The 24361-nt window shown below is 42.6% G+C and overlaps 1 protein-coding gene across 1 annotated transcript; it reads right to left on the bottom strand.

Moving 5' to 3' along the window:
• Nucleotides 1-143: 143 nt before the first annotated feature.
• Nucleotides 144-22544, bottom strand: LOC120022077 (C-type lectin domain family 4 member M-like). The gene is made up of 6 exons (XM_038965888.1): nucleotides 22299-22544; nucleotides 15303-15428; nucleotides 14383-14577; nucleotides 13025-13242; nucleotides 11335-11450; nucleotides 144-921 (listed from the first exon to the last, which is right to left on the bottom strand). Exons 1-6 carry the CDS (start codon nucleotides 22396-22398, stop codon nucleotides 771-773), a joined length of 906 nt encoding a protein of 301 aa, XP_038821816.1. The 5' UTR covers nucleotides 22399-22544; the 3' UTR covers nucleotides 144-770.
• Nucleotides 22545-24361: the final 1817 nt, after the last annotated feature.

Here is a 24361-nt window from a genome sequence, read left to right as displayed (position 1 = left end):
ACTGAAAAAGGACACACTCTATAACCGCGTCGGTCTAGGCAGATTACCATAGACTGGATGATCCTTTCCCAATACTAACCGTAACCACTAGAAGTAAAAATGTGTCGTCCAACATAATGTCATAGTAAATAGGCTTATAACTATTTTCCATTTCCAACATTTTTATTGACAAAACCAATCAATGTATTTGCATTGTTATGAATAGATCATTTGATCATCTGTTTTATGAAAAACATTTATATTAAATCATTTTTTATATATATAAATGTTTTCTTCTATGAATCTAAATAACATGAGCATTGATTGACAGACATTGCTTTAGAAGGATTTTGAACTTTGGTGACCACTTCAATGACACAATAGTAACTATATAAGATCCTCCTGGAGTAAAATTGTAATTGAAAAAGCAAATGAAAGCGGATACTAGTAAAGTAAAGCATTGTCCTTCAGACCTGGTAATGCTGTAAAGGTCTACCAAAGTCTACGACAGGGGTGGCCAACCATCCTCCTGAAGAGCTACAGGTCCTGCAAGGTTTTGCTCTTGCCCTGCTCTAATACACCTGATTCTACTAATCAGCTGCTCATCCGAACCTTGGTTAGCTGAAACAGATGTGTTAGAGCAGGGTTGGAGCAAAAACCTGACTACCCAGTAGCTTTGCAGGTGAAGGGTTGGTCATCACTGGTCTATCACTATGGACATTAACAGGAAGGAATTCTGGATCCAACACGAGTCTGGTAACTACTTATCTCTAAGTAGCAGGAGCATAGGCCTACATCTCTATCTCACAGATGAAGGGCAAGTACATGGTGCATGGGGCGTCGATCCAGCTGCTCACCGCCTTGCGCTCCAGCTTGCGCGTCTTCACGATGTAGCCACAGTCTTCGTCAATGTGGTTGTTGGGCTCACCCTCCTCCCAAAAGCTACACAGGGAGAAAAATGGTTTCATTATTTAAAAAAACACACAAATTCAACCAAACATCTCTTGGTATAATGTATATCATATACAAACAACATATATACACTACCGTTCAAAAGTTTGGGGTCACTTAGAAACGTCCTTGTTATTGAAAGAAAAGCAATTTTTTTGTCCATTAAAATAACATCAAATTGATCAGACATACAGTGTAGACATTGCTAATGTTGTAAATGACTATTGTAGCTGGAAACAGCGGATTTTACATGGAATATCTACATAGGCCCATTATCAGCAACCATCACTCCTGTGTTCCAATGGCACGTTGTGTTAGCTAATCCAAGTTTATCATTTTGAAAGGTTAATTGATCATTAGAAAACCCTTTTGCAATTATGTTAGCACAGCTGAAAACTGTTGTACTGATTAAAGAAGCAATAAAACTGTCCTTCTTTAGACTAGTTGAGTATCTGGAGCATCAGCATTTGTGGGTTCGATTATAGGCTCAAAATGGCAAGAAACAAAGGACTTCCTTCTGAAACTCGTCAGTCTACTCTTGTTCTGAGAAATGAAGGCTATTCCATGCGAGAAATTGCCAAGAAATGCTAATGTTCTTCAACCACTCCACAAATTTCTTGTTAACAAACCATAGTTTTGGCAAGTCGGTTAGGACATCTACTTTGTGCATGACACAAGTAATTTTTCCAACAATTGTTTACAGACAGATTATTTCACTTATAATTCACTGTATCACAATTCCAGTGGGTCAGAAGTTTACATACACTAAGTTGACTGTGCCTTTAAACAGCTTGGAAAATTACCGAAAATGATGTCATGGCTTCAGAAGCTTCTGATAGGCTAATTGACATAATTTGAGTCAATTGGAGGTGTACCTGTGGATGTATTTCAAGGCCTACCTTCAAACTCATTGCCTCTTTGCTTGACATCATGGGAAAATCAAAAGAAATCAGCCAAGACCTCAGAAAATAAATTGTAGACCTCCACAAGTCTGGTTCATCCTTGGGAGCAATTTCCGAACGCCTGAAGGTACCACGTCCATCTGTACAAACAATAGTACGCAAGTATAAACACCATGGGACTACGCAGCCGTCATACCGCTCAGGAAGGAGACGCGCTCTGTCTCCCAGAGATGAACGTACTTTGGTGCAAAAAGTGCAAATCAATCCCAGAACAACAGCAAAGGACACTATGAAGATGCTGGAGGAAACGGGTACAAAAGTATCTATTTCCACAGTAAAAACGAGTCCTAAATTGACATAACCTGAATGGCCGCTCAGCAAGGAAGAAGCCACTGCTCCAAAACCGCCATAAAAAAGCCAGACTACGGTTTGCAACTGCACATGGGGACAAAGATCGTACTTTTTGGAGAAATGTCCTCTGGTCTGATGAAACAAAAATAGAACTGTTTAGCCATAATGACCATTGTTATGTTTGGAGGAAAAATGGGAAAGCTTGCAAGCCGAAGAACACCATCCCAACCGTGAAGCATGGGGGTGGCAGCATCATGTTGTGGGGGTGCTTTGCTGCAGGAGGGACTGGTGCACTTCACAAAATAGATGGCATCATGAGGCAGGAAAATTATGTGGATATATTGAAGCAACATCTCAAGACATCAGTCAGGAAGTTAAAGCTTGGTCGCAAATGGGTCTTCCTAATGGACAATGACCCCAAGCATACTTCCAAAGTTGTGGCAAAATGGCTTAAGGACAACAAAGTCAAGGTATTGGAGTGGCCATCAGAAAGCCCTGACCTCAATCCTATATAAAACTTGTCGGCAGAACTGAAAAAGCGTGTGCGAGCAAGGAGGCCTACAAACCTGACTCAGTTACACCAGCTCTGTCAGGAGGAATGGGCTAACATTCACCCAACTCATTGTGGGAAGCTTGTGGAAGACTACCCGAAACGTTTGACCCAAGTTAAACAATTTAAAGGCAATGCTACCAAATACTAATTGAGTGTATGTAAACTTCTGATCCACTGGGAATGTGATGAAAGAAATAAAAGCTGAAATATATAATTCTCTCTACTATTATTCTGACATTTCACATTCTTAAAATAAAGTGGTGATCCTAACTGACCTAAGACAGGACATTTTTTACTAGGATTAAATGTCAGGGATTGTGAAAAACTGAGTTTAAATGTATTTGGCTAAGGTGTATGTAAACCTCCGACTTCAACTGTATATATTTATGTGTGTGCGTGTTGTTTCACTAGAATAGCTGTTGGCCATTTGTGTGCGCTACTGAACTGGATCATCTGCAGTGCCTCTACAGGTCTCTCTTTGTCTCAATGAGACAAACCGCTATAAAGAAAGGTTAGATAAAAACCCTTGCATCATGTACAATAATGTACCATATTCTTCACTCTGTCACTGCCGTCTTAATTGCAGCAGTAGTAAGGAAAGACGAAGCAGTGGAATATGTAAAAAAAATATATATATATTAAGAAGAGGAAGAATAAAAGGAAGAAATGCTGAAGAATGGGAAGGAGGATAAGATAAGCAAAAAAGAGGAAGGAGAAGGTAATCTGAAGCAACACAAAAAATGATATCCTTAGAAAACACATTAAGAATGAGGAAGAGAGATCATATGATGACGACCAGACTGACAAAAATTTGAAGGAGGGAAGAAGAACTTGGAGAAAACAAGGGATGTTATGGCCCCATGAGGAAGGGAAACTGGGCCAAAGGGGAAAGGTTCTCTTTCAAAGTATGCATACCAAAACATACCAGTAAATGTGTGTATACACAGACTGTCCTATATTACTGAAGATCAATACTGTTGCTGCCTGATCACACAGCCCCAGAGGTCAGTGTCCATATGAACTAGATCTAGGGTGACAACAAGCTATAGTAAGTTAGTAGCTGTTTCTGTTTTCGGAGTGGCTGCAGATCCATATTTTCTGGACCTTTCTTTCCGGGGACTAAAGGTCCCAAAGCCTCTGCGCATGTGCAGGATGCTCTACTTGCGAGCGTAAATGGAACGTAATTCCCCTTTGATGCAATTTTTTCTTGTGTATTCTGACCTTGAATTTAAGCATGACAATAACACTTGCCCCCCCCCCCCATCTCCCAATACACATGTAAATATTGGACTATAAATTATACTCTTGCTAAAATGTGTATTCTATTCTACTGCCATTTACTTTATGTTTCTATTTTCATCTTTTATTATTTCTTATTGCTGCACTGTCGAGAAAGAACCTGCTAGTAAGACATTTCCTTGGAGGATGTACACCATGCCTATCCCATACATATGACTAATACAACTTGAAACTATTCACTCGCTATTCGCTTGGGGTGGAGATCAAAGAAATGAAGATGTGGCGGAGGTGTGTCTACTTAATTCCCTCGTAACTCCACCCCCTTTACACTCAATTAAACAATGAATAACGTTAAATAACCTGTTGGTCCCATGCGGAGCAACTTTATTTTTTATGATAGAAATAACAATTCTCCATGAACTGTAATTTACAAATTGATAAGAGGCTGAGCTATTGATAGGAGCTAGGTAAATGAGTAAGTCGTTTGGATAAGGTGATTGTAAATATAAATTATAATTGTTTTTGATCTATTTCACCTTATGATCGCTGGAGATAAATGTGAAACTAGTCATATGGCAGCAAACTGAAGCATATCAACCATTTTTCTCTCATGCGGCCACAACTAAACAGCGTGCACCACTAGGAAAAATATCTGCTTTGATTGAAACAAAACACAGGTATGCTATAGTTTGTTAACACTATCTGCCCAAAAATATTTGCTCACTGTACAGAATTCGAAACAACACTGTACATAACTAAGAAGAGTATCATTTGAAATCAAATGGTTTGGCGTGCAGATGCTGCATGGACGTTCCACTGGTAAAGCTTATAGAATTATCATACACGATTGACAGTGAGAAATGTGAAGGGAGGGTGACCACAAAAAAAATGATGTGTAAAGTAGAGGTAAAGAAAGACATGCGCGAAACGTGATACAGATCTTTCAAGGGGATTCAGGGGGGCGGGGCGGGGGAGGTACAAGGCGGTTATATGTATCCGGAGCCGCAGCCTTCTCTTTTTCTCTCTACCTGAGCTATAGAACCCATAGAAATAGAACAACTAGAATGGTCATTGCCATTCAAGTCAATGCTCTGTGATGGGTGGACCGGTGGCCATATTGTGTGTACCCATAGGAGTAAAGCAGGAAGCCATTTTATTTCTAGGGTCCGAACAGTAGTTTGTAATAGCCTATTTATCCTGCGTGTAGATCCATTGGGTTACACATTTTAGTTATTTTTCTGTTTTATATTATTTCTTTATGGGGCACAAAAAGCACAGTCATACATTTCACAAGTTTATTTTAAGTACAGTCAATTAGTTATTCATCTTGGTATAGTTAGGATAGTCCACTTAATAGGTTAAGTGGATGGAAAAACAAATAGGAATATCACACGCCTGATGAAAAACACAGTCAAATGTACCATAACGTATTTGTATCTCAGATACAGATGGAAAACATAATGTAGGAACATAAATCTAATAATAACATATACCGTTTAGCAGATGCCTTTATCCAAAGCGACTTACAGTCATGTGTGGATACATTTTAAGGTGGTCCCGGAATTCAAACCTACTAGCGTTGCAAGTGCCATTCTCTACCAAATGAGCTACGGAGGACCACAGAATGAACGAAAAACTGAAAAAAGTATAAGTATATATATTTTTTAAATGAATACAGTATAATGACTAATTTGTAAAAGATTATAGCCAACTACATTATGGGCCAGTTTCACAGACCCAGTTTAAATAAATCCAGGTGAAGGCTTACAGTTGAAGGCTTAATTCTGGTTCATAAAACAAGAACTTTGTTGGTAAACTATTGAATCTTAAATCATTTAAGCCATGTCTATGAAGCCAAATTATTATTATTAGCATTTATTATATCTATATATCAATATAATCCTGGGGTAGACTATTTAACTCAACACAGCATTACACGTTTCAATATACCAATGCATAAGTCTCGATGTCACACACCTGATTGATTGTTTCATCCACACAACTTTGACAACCTTACAGCCTGTTGAGCCTTGAGACAAATATCAGCAGCCCTCTGTCTGAAAACAGACTGACCAATACCCAGGTTTAAAGTGGTGCCGAACGTGTACAGAGAGAGGACTGTGTAGAAGATATTTCTATTATTGTCAAAAGTTGGAAAGAAAAATTCCTTGAAGATATAAAAGATGAGCCACAGAAAGCAAATGACATAGAGAATTCCCTGCAGGATCCCAGTAATGGTGGCCCTCATCTGGCTGTGCAGACGGGGCGAGGAGAAGGGGCTGCCGCTCTCTTTCATGCTCTCCATGTGTCTGTGCAGGTAGCGCACAGTGGCACAGCTCGACCCAACTACCACACAGAGTCCAAAAAAGATGTATAGAATTTTCAAAACAAGACGTGTCCTCTCAGTGTAGAACAGGGCATTTGGAGAGGCAGGCGCGGTGCTGTTCACTGATGTGTACGTGCTGTTAGCATTTCCAGAGACATTGTTGAGTAAATCAACTATTGCTGGAATATGAAGAGAAATGTCAAACAAAAACAAGACCCTGTTGATAAACAGGACCCAGTAAATGATGATTTTGATGTTCCTCTTCACCCAGGTGAAGAGAGCTCGCTGAGCAGGGACGATCTGGGTGTAGTAGAAGAAATTCAGCCAAACGGAGGTTGTCATACTAGTGGGGAAAATGTACTCCACCAGCATATTAGCAGCAAGCCTCAGCTTCAGATGTTCCGTGAAGAGGAAATATTTCATTGCAATAACAGAGACCAAGAAAACAATGGTGCAGCAAACCAAAGATTCCAGTAGTGTCTTCATAGGCTGTTTGAGTCCCCCTCTGCCTCGCTGAGGGCAGAGCAGGCAGAAGGCAAAAAATACGTTTGCAAATACGCTGATTGCAATGAAAGTCACATTGACTCGGACAAACGCCAGGTTGTCCATCCCGATGTCAGAACTGCAGGAGCAGTACAAGACACGGTTTATGCTTGCAGTGATATCTTGTCATTAGATCTCTAGAAGCTCAAATGCCGCATTTGCATTGAACATGAGGAAACTAGGTCTAATAAGCTGCAAGTTACATTAGCCCAAAATGAGAATGCAAATATAGAACATTGACAACATTGGGGAGGAGGGGTTGGGCTGCAAGTATTTGACAAACCCACTGAAATTGAACATTTCATCTTGAATGAAAGTTGTGCTGGGGTGGGGGGTGGGGGGGGGGGCTATTCTTGGCCCAGAAGTTCCATAGGTGCATCCCGGCTATCTTTCTAAGGCTGTGAACCTTAGGCAGCATGTTGATAGTCTCATAACAGTATACATACTCTCTAGTAATCTTCTGGATGACTCAGAGCATACAGAAGGCAAAACATGAATTTGTCAGAAAGCTATAACACCAAAATGTCACAGTTACAGCATATAAACAGGCGGAGTCATCCATTGCGATCCTGTCCATCAATGCAAATTGCAGGTGCTCAACTGCAGACGTGTAATGATGGACAACCAAATGGGTAGGGCCTACAGAATAGCACACGCCTGGGTATGAAAAACACAGTCAAATGAGCCATAAGCTGTTTGCATCACAGGTACCAACTGCGAAAACATAGGACTAAGTAAACAACAAAAATGTGAAAAACAACATTAATATGCTAATTTGTACAAGATAAAGCAGGTTCTCATTTTATATTAGGGCCACAGACCCACATTAAACAGGTGTAGCTGAATCCTGGTTTACAGACTTATCTCCGTGCTGTTGGGCTGTTTGTTGCTACTTGGCTATCTGCCAAACTTTTCGTTTTGAACTTTTAATACATTTACCAATGTCTTAGTTTTTTTTCTTCGCTCAACTTTTTCATTCAACTTTCACCCCGGACACTTTATCTGGACATGGTTCTACAGGACCTCCACCAGCCGAAAAAGCTAAGTAGTAACATTAACATGAACACTATGCGTACAGAACCCCCCCCCCCCCCCCCCCAACCGTTGTCGCTCATCTAGCCGACAGAAACGTTCAACATGAGAGGATGGCTTTCACTTCAGCTGTGAGGAATTCATGAACTTCTTCGATGAAAAGATCATAATCATTAGAAAGCAAATGATGGACTCTTCTTTGAATCTGCGTATTTCTCCAAAGCTCAGTTGTCCTGAGTCTGCACAGAACTTCCAGGACCTAGGATCAATGGACACTCAAGTTGTTTAATCCTGTATCTCTTGACACTGGACACTATTCAAACTAAACTACTGAAAGAGCAGCTTCCTGTGCTTGGCCCTTCTATGTTGAACATAATAAATGGCTCCCTATCCACCAGATGTGCAACAAACCCACTAAAAGTGGCAGTAATAAAACCTCTCTTGAAAAAGCCAAAGCTTGACCCGGAAATGTAAAAAACTATCGGCCTATATTGAATCTCCCATTCCTCTCAAACAATTTTTAAAAAGCTGTAGCGCAGCAACTCACTGCCTTCCTGAAGATAAATAATGTATACAAAATGCTTCAGTCTGGTTTTAGACCCCATCATAGCACTGAGACTGCACTAGTGAAGGTGGTAAATTACCTTTTAATGGCGTCAGACCAAGGCTCTGCATCTGTCCTCGTGCTCCTAGACCTGCTTTTGACACCATTGATCACCACATTATTTTGGAGATATTAGAAACCGGAATTGGTCTACATGGACAAGTTCTTGCCTGGTTTAGATCTTATCTCTCGGAAAGATATCAGTTGGTCTCTGTGGATGGTTTGTCCTCTGACAAATCAATTGTAAGTTTCGGCATTCCTCAAGGTTCCGTTTTAGGACCACTATTGTTTTCACTATATATTCTACTTCTTGGTGATGTCATTCGGAAACACAATGTCAACTTTCACGACACACAGCTGTACACACAGCTTAACATTTTGATGAAACATGGTGAAGCTCCAAAATTGCCTACCCTGGAAGTGGGAGCGGATGGCAGCAATTTTTAAAACTTTTAATCCATGCTATTGTCACTTCTAGATTAGACAACTGCAATGCTCTACTCTCCGTCTACCCGGATAAAGCACTAAATAAACTTCAGTTAGTGCTAAACATGGTTGAATCTTTAATAGAACCCCCAAGAATTACCATATTACTCCAGTGCTAACCTCTCTACACTGGCTTCCTGTTAAGGCAAGGGCTGATTTCAAGGTTTTACTGCTAACCTACAAATCATTACATGGGCTACCTATCTCTCCGATTTGGTCCTGCCGTACATACCTACACGTACAGATACGGTCACAAGATGCAGGCCTCCATATTGTCCCTAGAATTTCTACACAAACAGCTGGAGGCAGGGATTTCTCTTATAGAGCTCAATATTTATGGAATGGTCTGCCTATCCATGTGAGAGACACAGACTCGGTCTCGACCTTTAAGTCTTTACTACTCTTCAGTAGGTCCTGTGATTGAGTGTAGTCGGACGTAGGGGTGCAAAGGTGAACGGCAAGGCACTGGAGCGACGAACTGCTCTTACTGTCTCTGCCTGGCCGGCTCCCCTCTCTCCACTGGGAATCTCTGCCTCTGACACTATTACGGGGGCTGAGTCACTTGCTTACTGGTGCTCTTCCATGCCGTCCATAGGAGGGGTGCGTCACTTGAGTGGGTTGAGTCACAGACGAGATCTTCATGTCTGGTTTTTGGTTTTGCGTCCCCTTCAGGCTTGTGCGGTGGAGGAGATCTCTGTGGTCTATACTCAGCCTTGTCTCAGAGTAGTAAGTTGGTGGTCTGTTGATATCCCTCTAGTGGTGTGGGGGCTGTGCTTTGGCAAAGTGGGTGGGGTTATATCCTGCCTGGTTGGTCCTGTCCGGGGGTATCGTTGGATGGGGCCACAGTGTCCCCCAACCCACCCCTGTCTCAGCCTCCAGTATATATGCTGCAATATTCTATCTCTGCTGCTATTGGACCAGGTCTCTCTTGGAAAAGAGATGTTATCTCAATGAGAAAAAACCTGTATAAATAAAGGTAAAATAAAAATAAAAATGTGCTGGGTGGCTAGGGTCAGTTTGTTATATCTGGTGTAATTTTCCTGTCTTATCCGGTGTCCTGTGTGAATTTAAGTATGCTCCCTCTAATTCTCTCTCTCTCCCTCTCCACTCGGAGGACCTGAGCCCTAGTATCATGCCTCAGGACTACCTGGCCTGATGACTCCTGGCTGTCCCCAGTTCACCTGGTCGTGCTGCTGCTCCAGTTTCAACTGTTCTGAAGGCGGCTATGGACGTGCTACCTTGTCCCAGATCTGCTGTTTTCGACTCTCTCTCTCTCTCTCTCTCTCTACCGCACCTGCTGTTTCGATCTCTGAATGCTTGCCTATGAAAAGCCAACTGACATTTACTCCTGAGGTACTCCTGAGGTACTGACCTGTTGCACCCTCTACAACCACTGCTGGTTATCTATGAATGTTTGAACATTTTGAAGAACAATCTGGCCTTAATAGCCATGTACTCTTATAATCTCCACCCGGCACAGCCAGAAGAGGACTGGCCACCCCTCAGAGCCTGGTTCCTCTCTAGGTTTCATCCTAGGTTTTGGCCTTTCTATGGAGTTTTTCCTAGCCACCGTGATTCTACATTTGCATTGCTTGCTGTTTGGGGTTTTAGGCTGGGTTTCTGTGTAGCACTTTGTGACATTTGCTGATGTAAAAAGGGCTTTATAAATACATTTGATTGATTGATGGATTAATGAACATCACATAATTGTGGTTTACATGCTTAGTCAGACCCATGGTCTGTGATTCAATATTTTTTTAATGAGCCACCACAGTCCAGGGATAATAGGCCACGTGTATGAAGCCAATCATTTAGTGTTGATTGAATCCAATATAATCCTGGGGTAGATTTAGGGCTCTACTCAACCAGATCCGCTTTAGCAGACATCGGCATAGCGGTTGTTTTGGCGGCGTCGGAACTGCTTTAGCTGTCCTGGCATTATACCTAAAGCAGGCATTGCTATTGGCTGCAGGGAGTCACATGAACAGAAATCCCATGCAGCCTTGTTTACAAGTTGGAACACTAGAATGTGAGATGTAATCTACACCTCCATTATGATGATAGACATCCTTATTATTTTATTTCAGGATTTTTCAATTTGAGCGTCAATATTTCTATACAGCCTGCACTTTCTCGCTCTGAACTTCTAATGTGAGTAGGGTGGGTGTGACTTGTGACAATGATAGCAAGAGCAGCCATATGACGGCTCCAACGCAGTTCTACCTCTGACACTCCGCCAAAACATCCCGCTGTGCGGGTGTCTGCTATCGCCAGTTAACGCCTGATCTGATTGAATCGAGGCCTTAATCTGCATCCACGAAACCCGCCCACATTTTTTGTTGTAGCCCAAGCAAAGCCAAAAACTTACCCCCCGACCAATTTGGTTCCATCAACCCAAAGCCAGTCTGCCTCAGTTGTCTCGTCACTGATTCCAAACCAGTAGGCATTCCAGTGGCCCCGAGGTAACTGGTTCCACAGAAACGTCTATAGCAGGAGACATGATTACATTGGGATGTGACAATGTCTATAGCAGGAGACATGATTACATTGGGATGTGACAATGTCTATAGCAGGAGACATGATTACATTGGGATGTGACGATGTCTATAGCAGGAGACATGATTACATTGGGATGTGACGATGTCTATAGCAGGAGACATGATTACATTGGGATGTGACAATGTCTATAGCAGGAGACATGATTACATTGGGATGTGACAATGTCTATAGCAGGAGACATGATTACATTGGGATGTGACAATGTCTATAGCAGAAGACATGATTACATTGGGATGTGACAATGTCTATAGCAGGAGACATGATTACATTGGAATGTGACAATGTCTATAGCAGGAGACATGATTACATTGGAATGTGACAATGTCTATAGCAGGAGACATGATTACATTGGAATGTGACAATGTCTATAGCAGGAGACATGATTACATTGGAATGTGAATGATGGCATCTATAACAGGAGACAAGATTACATTGGGATGTGAATGATGACGTCTATAACAGGAGACAAGATTACATTGGGATGTGAATGATGACGTCTATAACAGGAGACAAGATTACATTGGGATGTGAATGATGACGTCTATAACAGGAGACAAGATTACATTGGGATGTGAATGATGGCATCTATAACAGGAGACAAGATTACATTGGGATGTGAATGATGATGTCTATAACAGGAGACAAGATTACATTGGGATGTGAATGATGACGTCTATAACAGGAGACAAGATTACATTGGGATGTGAATGATGACGTCTATAACAGGAGACAAGATTACATTGGGATGTGAATGATGACGTCTATAACAGGAGACATGATTACATTGGGATGTGAATGATGGCGTCTATAACAGGAGACAAGATTACATTGGGATGTGAATGATGACGTCTATAACAGGAGACAAGATTACATTGGGATGTGAATGATGACGTCTATAACAGGAGACATGATTACATTGGGATGTGAATGATGGCGTCTATAACAGGAGACAAGATTACATTGGGATGTGAATGATGACGTCTATAACAGGAGACAAGATTACATTGGGATGTGAATGATGACGTCTATAACAGGAGACAAGATTACATTGGGATGTGAATGATGACGTCTATAACAGGAGACATGATTACATTGGGATGTGAATGATGGCGTCTATAACAGGAGACAAGATTACATTGGGATGTGAATGATGACGTCTATAACAGGAGACGTGATTAAAGAACATTCCCTCAACTATTCCATTCTAGCAGGAGAAATTGGTTTAGACTATTATCATGAACCCCAATACTCTCTTGTTGACATTGGACTTTACCTTCCCTATTGATTGGTTATTTCCAGCCTTGCAAGATATTTGAGAAAATCAAGTGTCTAATCCACCACATCCCTCCTCCTCTACTCTCTTTCCCTCACTCTGTTTCCCACCCTCCTTCTTTCTCCCTTTTCCTACCTCTCGTTCCATCTTTAACTCCACCCCCTTCTCCCCTTCTCTCTCTTCTCTCTCTTCCCCCATCCCTGCCTCTCTCTCCCCCCTCTCTCACCTGTTCCTCAGCAGTGTGTATGATGGCCAGGTGTCCTCCTTTCTCCTTGCACCAGGTCTGACTGTCCGGCCAGCTCATACCCCTGCTGGAGATGTAGTAGCAGCTTCTGTTGAACACCAGCCAGTCCGGAGGACAGGTTAGTGGGGTTGACGGGGGCAATGGGGTTGACGTAGGTGACAGTGGAGATGGGAGTAATGGGGGTGATGTTTGCTCTGGTTCTGTCATACACAGCAGAAGGTAGGATTTAGATCGACAGCAAATGTTTGATTTACTTCAGCATCATGTCACGCAGGGGCGCAACTTTGGTTTTAAAAGTGGAGGGGACATATATGGGATCAATATCATACCAAAGTTATTCGCAAATGTAAATCACCAATCCACAAATGTAAATTTCCACAAATGTAAATCACCAATCCACAAATGTAAATCACTTTACACTAATGCAATTCACTATCCACAAACAAACACCTTTTGATTTGTATTTGTAAATTGAGGGCCTTAAGTAAAATCACTGCCATAAAGATTTTCACATAGGAGAGATATGCGCAAACATGACAGATCTGGCAAACCTGCAACTCCATATTTGGAAGCGCTTAGGTCACCTGACTTTTGGCAGGGATTTGACGACAAGAAAAATACAAGAAGTTCTCACGCGTAGACAAGAAGTTCTCACACATAGAAAAAGGTTCTCACGGTAGAAAGCGATTTGTAGTCGTAGAAAAAAGGTTTGTACCCATAGAATGCGATTTCTATAAATTGCTGGCAGCCTCTCGTTCGGCCATATTGATGCCTGCCTTTCAAGGCTGCAGAAATGTATAGTATGGTAACCATAATATGTTAACCATATGTGTAGCCATAGTATGTCCAACGTAAATAATCGAAACCCTTGCCCTGGATTACTTTATATTTGCAACACTATTGTGGTGTATTTACATTTTTGGAAAGTGATTTACATTTGTGGATAGTAATTTACATTTGTGGATTGGTGATTTACATTTTTGAAAAGTGATTTATATTTGTGGATTGGTGATTTACATTTGCGAAGACATTTGGCATGATATTGAGCCCATAGACAACTTTTTATTTTATTTTTATCCAGTCGGATAAACACTCCAAACAGCCTACCCAACTGCTCGGAGGAGTCCGCATGGTCCTAAAGCACACCTTTGCCTCGTTTTGAATCACATTCCAATGATAAAACTGGGGGGAAATGCAATTTCAGAATGTGGGGGGGGCATGTCCCCCCGTCCCCAATGAAAGTTGCACCCCTGATGTCATGACACACACACACACACACACACACACACACACACACACACACACACACACACACACACACACACACACACACTGCTGACCTGATTTGGCCAACCTAGCCAGAAGTTCATCTCTCTCCTTCACAAGGTCTTCTTTCTCCATCTTCAATTTGCTCAGGGCTTCAGTCAGGGTGGTCACATTGGTGGTCTGCCTCTGCATCTGGATTTGACCACCAGAGTCATTCTGAGGCAGAGGAGCCTGATGCTCATTGCGCAAGCTCTGATAAAGGTTCTTATCTGAGAGGAAGACAAGAAGCAGGGGACTTCAGTCCAAAGCATCCAGGAAAAACAACAAGTCTTTAAAGAATGGAAGGCAAAGACAAAGTATAAGATGAGTGTAGGGCAGATGTGGCGAGGTTCCTTTGATAAGGCTAGTTGAACTTGGCAGCCATAAGTCATAGGAAGGTATCCCCATAGAACAAAACAAGCAAATATCTATTCATTAATGAGCTGAGTATGAAATCGTCAACTGCGGCCCTAAGATTTGTTCAGGATAAGATTTGTTCAGGATAAGATTTGTTCAGGATAAGATTTGTTCAGGAGCAACGATGACTCAACACCACTTTTTGACCTCAGACGTTGCCAGTGTGCAAGTAGAGTTTCATATCAGTTGTTTTATTAAGGTTGCATTTACTGGGATGACACATGTACTGGAGACATAAAATCTGATTTTAAAATGAACCTTAACCACACTGCCAACCTTATGACTAACCCTTGGGACCGTTGAGATTTGGGAAATAAATGACACAACACAAATAAGTATCTGGTAGCACTTACACTTTGTTGGCTGGGGAAGACATGTTTCACAATGTAATTACCTGACAGCCCCACACACTGCATTCAGATACCATGAGTCACCCCCCCCCCCCCCCCTTATTGGGACACTACGGTACATCAGGAAGTGGTTTATGGAGGCAGCACTGAAGCAACGTTGTGTTGTGGTTGTGTGTTTGAGTACTCACAGTGGGTGCTCACAGCGATGACGGACAGCAACAGGACAGCGCAGAGTGTGGCCAAGCAGCCCGTGGCTAGCCTGTAGGGCCCTTGGCCACTCTGTCTGGAGCCTGCTCTCAGTGAGGGAACAGACACTGTTATGGAGGACACAGAGAAGTACATGACACCAGTGTATTGAGCTATGTTTCAGTTGAAAATGTTGGTGCTAATTGCCCTGTATGCAGTTTTGAGGGGCTTCTGTGCACCGGAAACACTTGATGGCACAGTCAGATACTATACTACAGCCTACTGTCTGCAGGTTGGGGATGGACAACATGCTTACACCGAAATCTTCTCCGAATTTCAACTAATCCTACAGACAAATAACCATTTATGTGTTTAGATGTTTTTTTTTGTAGACTTCATGAATCATTATACAAAGTATGGAAAATAAGTAGAAAATCAAAAACAATTAAGTATAATTGAAAGAGAGGTGCTATGACATGCCATGGCAAGTCTAAATACACTGAGTATACAAAACTGACTTATGATTCCTTATGATTCCTTATTGATATCACTTGTTAAATCCACTTCAAATCAGTGTAGATGAAGGGGAGGAGACAAGTTAAAGAAGGATTTTTAAGCCTTGAGACAATTGAGACATGGATTGCGTATGTGTGCCATTGAGAGGGTGAATGGGCAAGACAAAATATTTAAGTGCATTTGAATGGGGTATGGTAGTAGGTGCCAGGTGCACTAAAACGACGTTGGGGGCAGTTTATGGTAGAGAAATCAACATAAAATAATCTGGCAACAGCTCTGGTGGACATTCCTGCAGTCAGCGTGCCAATTGCATGCTCCCTCAAAACTTGAGACACTTATGGCATTGTGTTGTGTGACAAAACATTTTAAAGTGGCCTTTTATTGTCACCAGCACAGACTTGGAATCATTGGCCACTTTAATAATGGAACACTAATCACTTTAATAATGTTTAAATAATGTTTACATAATGCTTTACTTATCTCAAATGAATATATGTATTCTATTCTACTGTATTTTAGTCAATGCCACTCTGACATTGCTCAATCTATTATTTATATAATTCATATTTCCATTATTTTACTTGTAGATTTGTTTGTATTGTTGTGAATTGTTAGATACTACTGCACTGTTGGAGTTAGGAACACAAGCATTTCACTACACCCGCAATAACATCTGCTAAATATGTGCATGTGACCAATAAAATTTGGTATTTTATTAGGATCCCCATTAGCTGTTGCAAAAGCAGCAGCTACTCTTCCTGGGGTCCACACACAACATGAAACATAATACAGAATGACATAATACAGAACAACATTGACAAGAACAGAACTACGTACATTTTTATAGAGGCACACGTAGCCAACATATCAATGCATACACACAAACTATCTAGGTCAAATAGGGGAGAGGCGTTGTGCCGCGAGGTGTTGCGTTATCTGTTTTTTGAAACCAGGTTTGCTGTTTATTTGAGCAATATGAGATGGAAGGAAGTTCAATGCAATAAGGGTTCTATATAATACTGTACGTTTTCTTGAAATTGTTCTTGATTTTGGGACTATGAAAAGACCCCCGGTGGCATGTCTGGTGGAATAAGTTGACTATGCAAACAATTTGGGATTTTCAACACATGAATGTTTCTTATAAAAATAAGAAGTGATGCAGTCAGTCTCTCCTCATCTCTTAGGCAAGAGAGACTGGCATGCATAGTATTTATATCAGCCCTCTGATAAAATTTAGAGCAAAACGTGCCGCTCTGTTCTGGGCCAGCTGCAGCTTAAATAGGGCTTTCATTGCAGCACTGGACCACACGACTGGACAATAATCAAGATTAGACTAAACTAGAGCCTGCAGGACTTGCTTTTTGGAGTGTGGTGTCAAAAAAGCTGAGCATTTCTTTATTACGGCTAGACCTCTCCCCATATTTGCAACCATTGAATCTATATGTTTTGACAATGACAATTTACAATCTAAGGTAACGCCAAGTAATTTAGTCTCCTCAACTTGTTCAACAGCCACACCATTCATTACCGGATTCAGCTGAGGTCTAGCACGTAAGGAATGACTTGTACCAAATACAATGCTCTTAGTTTTAGAGATTAACTTATATGGTGATCGCATCTAAACTTTCATTGTATTACACGGAACCCAAACCGGCTGCGGACCTGCGCCATCGTGCGCTAACGTGCATAAATTTATATTGCCTCCCCACACCAAACGCGATCACGACACGCAGGTTAAAATATCAAAACAAACTCTGAACCAATGATATTAATTTGGGGACAGGTCGAAAAGCATTAAACATGTATGGCAATTTAGCTAGCTAGCTTGCACTTGCTAGCTAACGTTAATTTGTCCTATTTAGCTAGCTTGCTGTTGCTAGCTAATTTGTCCTGGGATATAAACATTGAGTTTTTATTTTACCTGAAATGCACAAGGACCTATACTCCGACAATTAATCCACACATAAAACGGCCAACCGAATAGTTTCTAGTCATCTCTCCTCCTTCCAGGCTTTTTCATCTTTGAACTTACATGGTGATCGCATCTAAACTTTCATAGTATTACCACGACAACCGGCAACAAAGTTCGTCTTTCAATCACCCACGTGGGTATAACCAATGAGGAGATGGCACGTGGGTACCTGCTTCTATAAACCAATGAGGAGATGACTTTCAGCGCGATCTGCGTCAGAAATAGGAACGACTTCAATTTTAGCCCTTGGCGTCGCAGACGCTCGTTAGCGCACGCAAGCAGTGTGGGTGCAATAATTGAATAACATGGATTTCTAAATTTATTTTGCGACGCTCGCGCACGCGAAGTGTCCGGTCTGGTCAGCATGTAACGCTAACTATTAAAAATCCGCTATGTTGTTCTCGGTAACGGCCGGACGGCTGGGATGAAAGGCGGGGAATGTGTTGTGTACCTCCAATGAAGTTGATTTGCAAATTTTAATCAACATTGATGTCATGTTGGCTTAGATATGATGGTAGGGCGATTTTCATGTAACATTGAACTTCAACCAATGCATAGAGTATTGTGGGGGCGACTGCATTTTTTATGTGGTTTGCACAAAAATAAAAAAGGGAGTAGTGGCGTAGTGGTCTAGGGCACTGCATCGCAGCGCTAGCTGGGTTCGCGCCCAGGCTCTGGGTTCGCGCCCAGGCTCTGGGTTCGCGCCCAGGCTCTGGGTTCGCGCCCAGGCTCTGTTGCAGCCGGCCGCGACCGGGAGGTCCGTGGGGCGACGCACAATTGGCCTAGCGTCGTCCGGGTTAGGGAGGGTTTGGCCGGTAGGGATATCCTTGTCTCATCGTGCACCAGCGACTCCGGTGGCGGGCCGGGCGCAGTGCGCGCTAACCAAGGTAGCCAGGTGCACGGTGTTTCCTCCGACACATTGGTGCGGCTGGCTTCCGGGTTGGATGTGCGTGCGCTGTGTTAAGAAGTTGGGTTGTGTTTCGGAGGACGCATGGCTTTCGACCTTTGTCTCTCCCGAGCCTGTACAGGAGTTGTAGCGATGAGACAAGATAGTAATTACTAACAATTGGATACCACGAAATTGGGGGTAAAAATTTAAAAAAAGAAAAGAAAAAGAAAAAGAAAAAAGGGTTAAAATAAAATGAGAATTTTGTAATCCTTGAAATATAGCCCTAATGATTGGAATACACAATTGTTATTGTGGGTGTTTGAGAAGGAAACCGGCTACTGGCTACTAATCATTAGGTACTGTATATACCCTATCAATTTAATTCCGTACTTGTAGAATTGTTAAAGAACTGTTGATTTGATGTTTGTTTGAGCCAACTGTTAAAAGAGGAACAAAAGTTATGTAAAGAAGAAAACTTGTGACTGTTCTGCTCTTCTGTGTTGCTAGTTGGCGACCTCTTGCTCCCCGATGATTCACAAAATGCCTGTTGTTGAATCACATTTCCCATAATATTTGCAATGCAGGATTATGGTTGTTGATATTCTAGATCAGGAAATTAAACAGGTCCACGCAAATGTGCAATCATTACACAAAGAACATTTATCTTGCTGTTAAATGTCATGAGCTTGTTTGGACGAGTCATTGCTACCGCACCCCGGGGTAGTAGGAGGATTCCGGGAAACCTACATGGGCTGAATGGGAAGGGGGTGTAGCTTGTTAACAGTTTGGAGAAAATTACTCATTTTATATGGGATTCCTGTAAATAATATTTCCTGTGGTGCACTGTATGTACTCAGTGTTATCGCATCTGTTTCTCGGGGAACCCAGCTGTTGCACATTTTGTCATATTGCAGCAATGGCTTGGAGATTAGTTGAATCAGGTATGCTAGTGCTGGAATGCAACTGCTGGTGTCACGCCCTGACCTTAGTTCCTTGTTTATGTCTCTATTTTGGTTTGGTCAGGGCGTGAGTTGGGGTGGGCATTCTATGTTTTGTTCTATCTTTTGTATTTCTATGTGTTTGGCCTGGTATGGTTCCCAATCAGAGGCAGCTGTCAATCGTTGTCTCTGATTGAGAACCATACTTAAGTAGCCTGTTCCCACCTGTGTTTGTGGGTAGTTGTTTTCTGTTGTGTGTCTGCACCAGCCAGAACTGTTTCGGTCGTTCTCTTTGTTATTTTTGTTATTTCGGTGTTCATTAAATAAATATGGACACGTACCACGCTGCACCTTGGTCCTCTCCTTCCTATTCCTCATCAGACGAGGACGACGATCGTTACAGAAATACCCACCACCAAAGGACCAAGCAGCGTGGTAGGCGGGAGCAGCAGTTGATGGACTCCTGGACATGGGAGGAAATCTTGGACGGCAAGGGACCCCGAGCACAGCCGGGAGAATATCGCCGTCCTAAAGAGGAGCTGGAGGCAGCTAAAGCTGAGCGGCGACGCTACGAGGAATTAGCTTGAGGAAACGTGCACGAGAGGCGGCCCCAGAATTTTTTTGGGGGGTGGCACACGGGGAGATTGGCGGAGGCAGGTAGGAGACCTGAGCCAACTCCCGTGTCAGGCACCGTGTTATGCGGTGGAGCGCACGGTGTCTCCAGTACGTATTCATAGCCCGGTGCGCTACATCGCAGCTCCTCGCATCTGCCGGGCTAGAGTGGGCATCGAGCCAGGACGGAGTGTGCCAGCCTTGCTCTCCAGACCTCCAGTACATCTCTACGGCCCAGGATATCCTGCGCCGGCTCTGCGCACTGTGTCTCCAGTGCGTCTGCACAGCCCAGTGCGTCCTGTGCCTGCACCCCGCACGTGCAGGGCCAAAATCACCATCCAGCCAGGACGGGTTGTGCAGGCTCTTTGCTCGAGACCTCCAGTGCGCCTCCACGGGCCAGTGTATCCGGTGCCTCGGCCAAGGACAAGGCCTCCTGCATGTCTCCCCAGCCTGGTGAGTCCTGTGCCTGTGCTAAACCCTAACCCTCCTGCATGTCTCCCCAGCCTGGTGAGTCCTGTGCCTTCTCCCAGAGCCAGGCCTCCAGTGGTGATCCATGGCACGAAGCCTCCAGTGGTGATCCATGGCACGAAGCCTCCAGTGGTGATCCATGGCACGAAGCCTCCAGTGATGATCCATGGCACGAAGCCTCCAGTGGTGATCCATGGCACGAAGCCTCCAGTGGTGATCCATGGCACGAAGCCTCCAGTGATGATCCATGGCACGAAGCCTCCAGTGATGATCCATGGCACGAAGCATCCAGCGTCGCCCTCTAGTCCGGAGCCTCCAGCAACGCCCTCTAGTCCGGAGCCTCCAGCGTCGCCCTCTAGTAGTCCGGAGCCTCCAGCAACGCCCTCTAGTAGTCCGGAGCCTCCAGCGTCGCCCTCTAGTCCGGAGCCTCCAGCGTCGCCCTCTAGTCCGGAGCCTCCAGCGTCGCCCTCCTGTCCGGCGCCACCAGAGTCGCCCGCCTGTCCGGGGCCCACTGCAAGGGTCCCCGCTCTAGAGGTGCCACCTAAGTGGGTCAAGCCAGAGGTGGAGCGGGGTCTACGTCCCGCACCAGAGCCGCCACCGCGAAAAAATACCCACCCAGACCCTCCCCTATAGGTTCAGGTTTTGCGGCCGGAGTCCGCACCTTTGGGGAGGGGGGTACTGTCACGCCCTGACCTTAGTTCCTTGTTTATGTCTCTATTTTGGTTTGGTCAGGGCGTGAGCTGGGGTGGGCATTCTACGTATTGTTCTATGTTTTGTATTTCTATGTGTTTGGCCTGGTATGGTTCCCAATCAGAGGCAGCTGTCAATCATTGTCTCTGATTGAGAACCATACTTAGGTAGCCTGTTCCCACCTGCGTTTGTGGGTAGTTGTTTTCTGTTGTGTGTCTGCACCAGCCAGAACTGTTATTTCGGTGTTCATTAAATAAATATGGACACGTACCACGCTGCACCTTGGCCCTCTCCTTCCAACAGCCGTTACAGCTGGGGGTGCCAGATGAACAGATTGACACATTTTGAAATTGAAAATATTTTTACTTCGCAATATTAAGGACACAGCACGCAAATATATTTTTCACATTAGATGCTAGATGTAATTTAACTAACATCTCTTGATAAAGAACTATTGATTTTCAGAACTTCTGATAGTTCTATAATATACGATTCTATAATTATTTTACTTTTAGCTATGGTGTCAGATACGTGGGAGGAAGCATATTGAATATGAATTAGAAGCGGTGTCTATTCGATTGAGTTGACAGACATGGCAACCCTGAGAGAACTTTATTTTGAATGCAATACACATCATGCCTGAGTGAACACTGCATAACCAAAGTAACTCCCGAAATTGTACAATGTAAATCCTTCATATCAGGCTCTCTTTGCTGGAAATTATGCATATTGTTTTTGTCATATTGTAGTCACATTCATTTGAATTGTGTTCTTGTCCCACAAGCCATATATTTCAAAACCATGAAGCCTATTTCCAATACCTGCTGCTTTCGTTACTATAACATTTTAGATCATTTGTATAATTTCCCCAAATAAATTCCTTTTTACAGGAAACACTTTTTTATGTTCTTACCCGTGTGCACTTCAGGACTGCGCAGCTCTGAATCGTCCAAATATTGACTATCTTTGTCGATAAGTTTAGAATACATCCCATCGCATGCCATATCAACCATCTCGCCTCTCGCACGGTGATCCTCGTCAATAAGAAACTGATTCCGCAGCTAGAGCTAGACTTGTGAATCTACCCCGTCACAATTTATATGAATGCGAGTGGAAAATAAACAGAGAATTCAGGAAGAGGTGGGGAGCATGTTTTGGAATATTGCATGGACATTGGACAACAAGAAGAATGACGTTTCTGATCGTTTTAAACTCGTCTCTGTTCAACATTGCGCAGTTTCATGTGCCTGGAGCAATTTGTTGGCCAATGATATTATTACATAATAATGACATAAGTGCATATAACAATTCTGAAAAAAAACGTTTTACAAAATGTGCAAAATATGTCAATTTATTATATCAAACGTCTGGAAATTATTTGATAGATTTACCTATCAGAATTTAAAAAAAAAGGTAATAACTGTACTAATTAAAACACCATTAATTAACTATTGAAGTAGAATATAAGATTAGTAGCCTATGTATCGTTTTGTGTTTTTTTATGTCTGTTTTGTGGGACATTTAATAGGACTAATTTACACTGAACAAAAATATAAATGCAACATGTAAAATGTTGGTCCCGGAAATTGTATTTCTCTAAAATGTTGTGCACAAATTTGTTTACATCCCTGTTAGTGAGCATATCTCATTTGCCTAGATAATCCATCCACCTGACAGGTGTGGCATATCAAGAAACTGTTTGAAGAACATTACACAGGTGCACCTTGTGCTGGGGGTCAATAAAAGGCCACTCTTAAATGTGCAGTTTTGTCACACAACATAATGCCACAGATGTCTCAAGTTTTAAGGGAGCGTGCAAGTGACATGCTGACTGCAGGAATATCCACCAGAGCTGTTGCCAGAGAATTTAATGTTAATTTCTCTACCAAAAGCCGCCTCCAATGTCTTTTTAGATAATTTGGCAGAACGTCAAACCGGCCTCACAACCGCACACCACGTGTATGGCATCATGTGGGTGAGCGGTTTTCTGATGTCAACGTTGTGAACAGAGTGCCCCATGGTGGCAGTGGGGTTATGGTATGGGCAGGCATAAGCTACAGACAATGAACACAATTGATTTTATCGATGGCAATTTGAATTCACAGAAATACTGTGACGAGATCCTGATGCCCATTGTGAGGCCCATTTTTTTTTAAAGGTATCTGTGACCAACAGATACATATCTGTATTCCCAGTCATGTGAAATTCATAGATTAGGGCCTATTGAATTTATTTCAATTGACTGATTTCCTTGTATGAACTGTAACTCAGTAAAATCTTTGACATTTTTGCATGTTGCGTTTATATTTTTGTTCAGTATATATACAGTGCAATCAATATACTACAGATTATGATTAGCAGAGTGCACCACTCTTCTTGAAAATTATTTTAAATGGTTCCATGTAGGCTATTGTAAAAAAAAAAAAGGGTGTATTTTTTTCTGCAGTCATTTTGCTGGGATCAGCCACTAGAGTGCAACATTGTACAGCTAACTGTAGTAATGCACTTCTGTAAACAGTTTTATTTTCATGACAGTGAGGTCAAATTTTTCCTGTAGGTGAACTACTGTCTATTTATTAAAGGTGTGTACAATTAATTGACTATTAGTTGACTGACAAATGTGGAAAGGGAGCTGTATAGGCCTACATACACATTGCATACAAAAACTAAATTGATAAATCATTCATGTATTTTCAACATTGATTCAAATCCGCAGGTCGTGGTGATCTTATGCTGTCCCACTTCTTGTGTAGTGTTTTCACTTTGAATGAGAAGGGGGTCGCTGGTGTATCAAAAGGAAAGTGGTGGGCATGTGGAAAGGAGTGGGCGTATAGAGGGGAGTGGGTGTGTCGAAAACGCTCTGCTCTACGTTAGACAGTTTTGATTGAGGAGTGTTTTTTCCCCGTCCGTTTCTTACCACACAAGCTAATGTACCGCCAGAGTTTGGACTTCCGTTTTGAACCCTAAAGATGAGTC

The sequence above is a fragment of the Salvelinus namaycush genome, chromosome 27, assembly GCF_016432855.1.
Source record: "Salvelinus namaycush isolate Seneca chromosome 27, SaNama_1.0, whole genome shotgun sequence".
NCBI classification, from domain to species: domain Eukaryota; kingdom Metazoa; phylum Chordata; class Actinopteri; order Salmoniformes; family Salmonidae; genus Salvelinus; species Salvelinus namaycush.
This window is presented reverse-complemented; position numbering and strand designations above follow the sequence as displayed.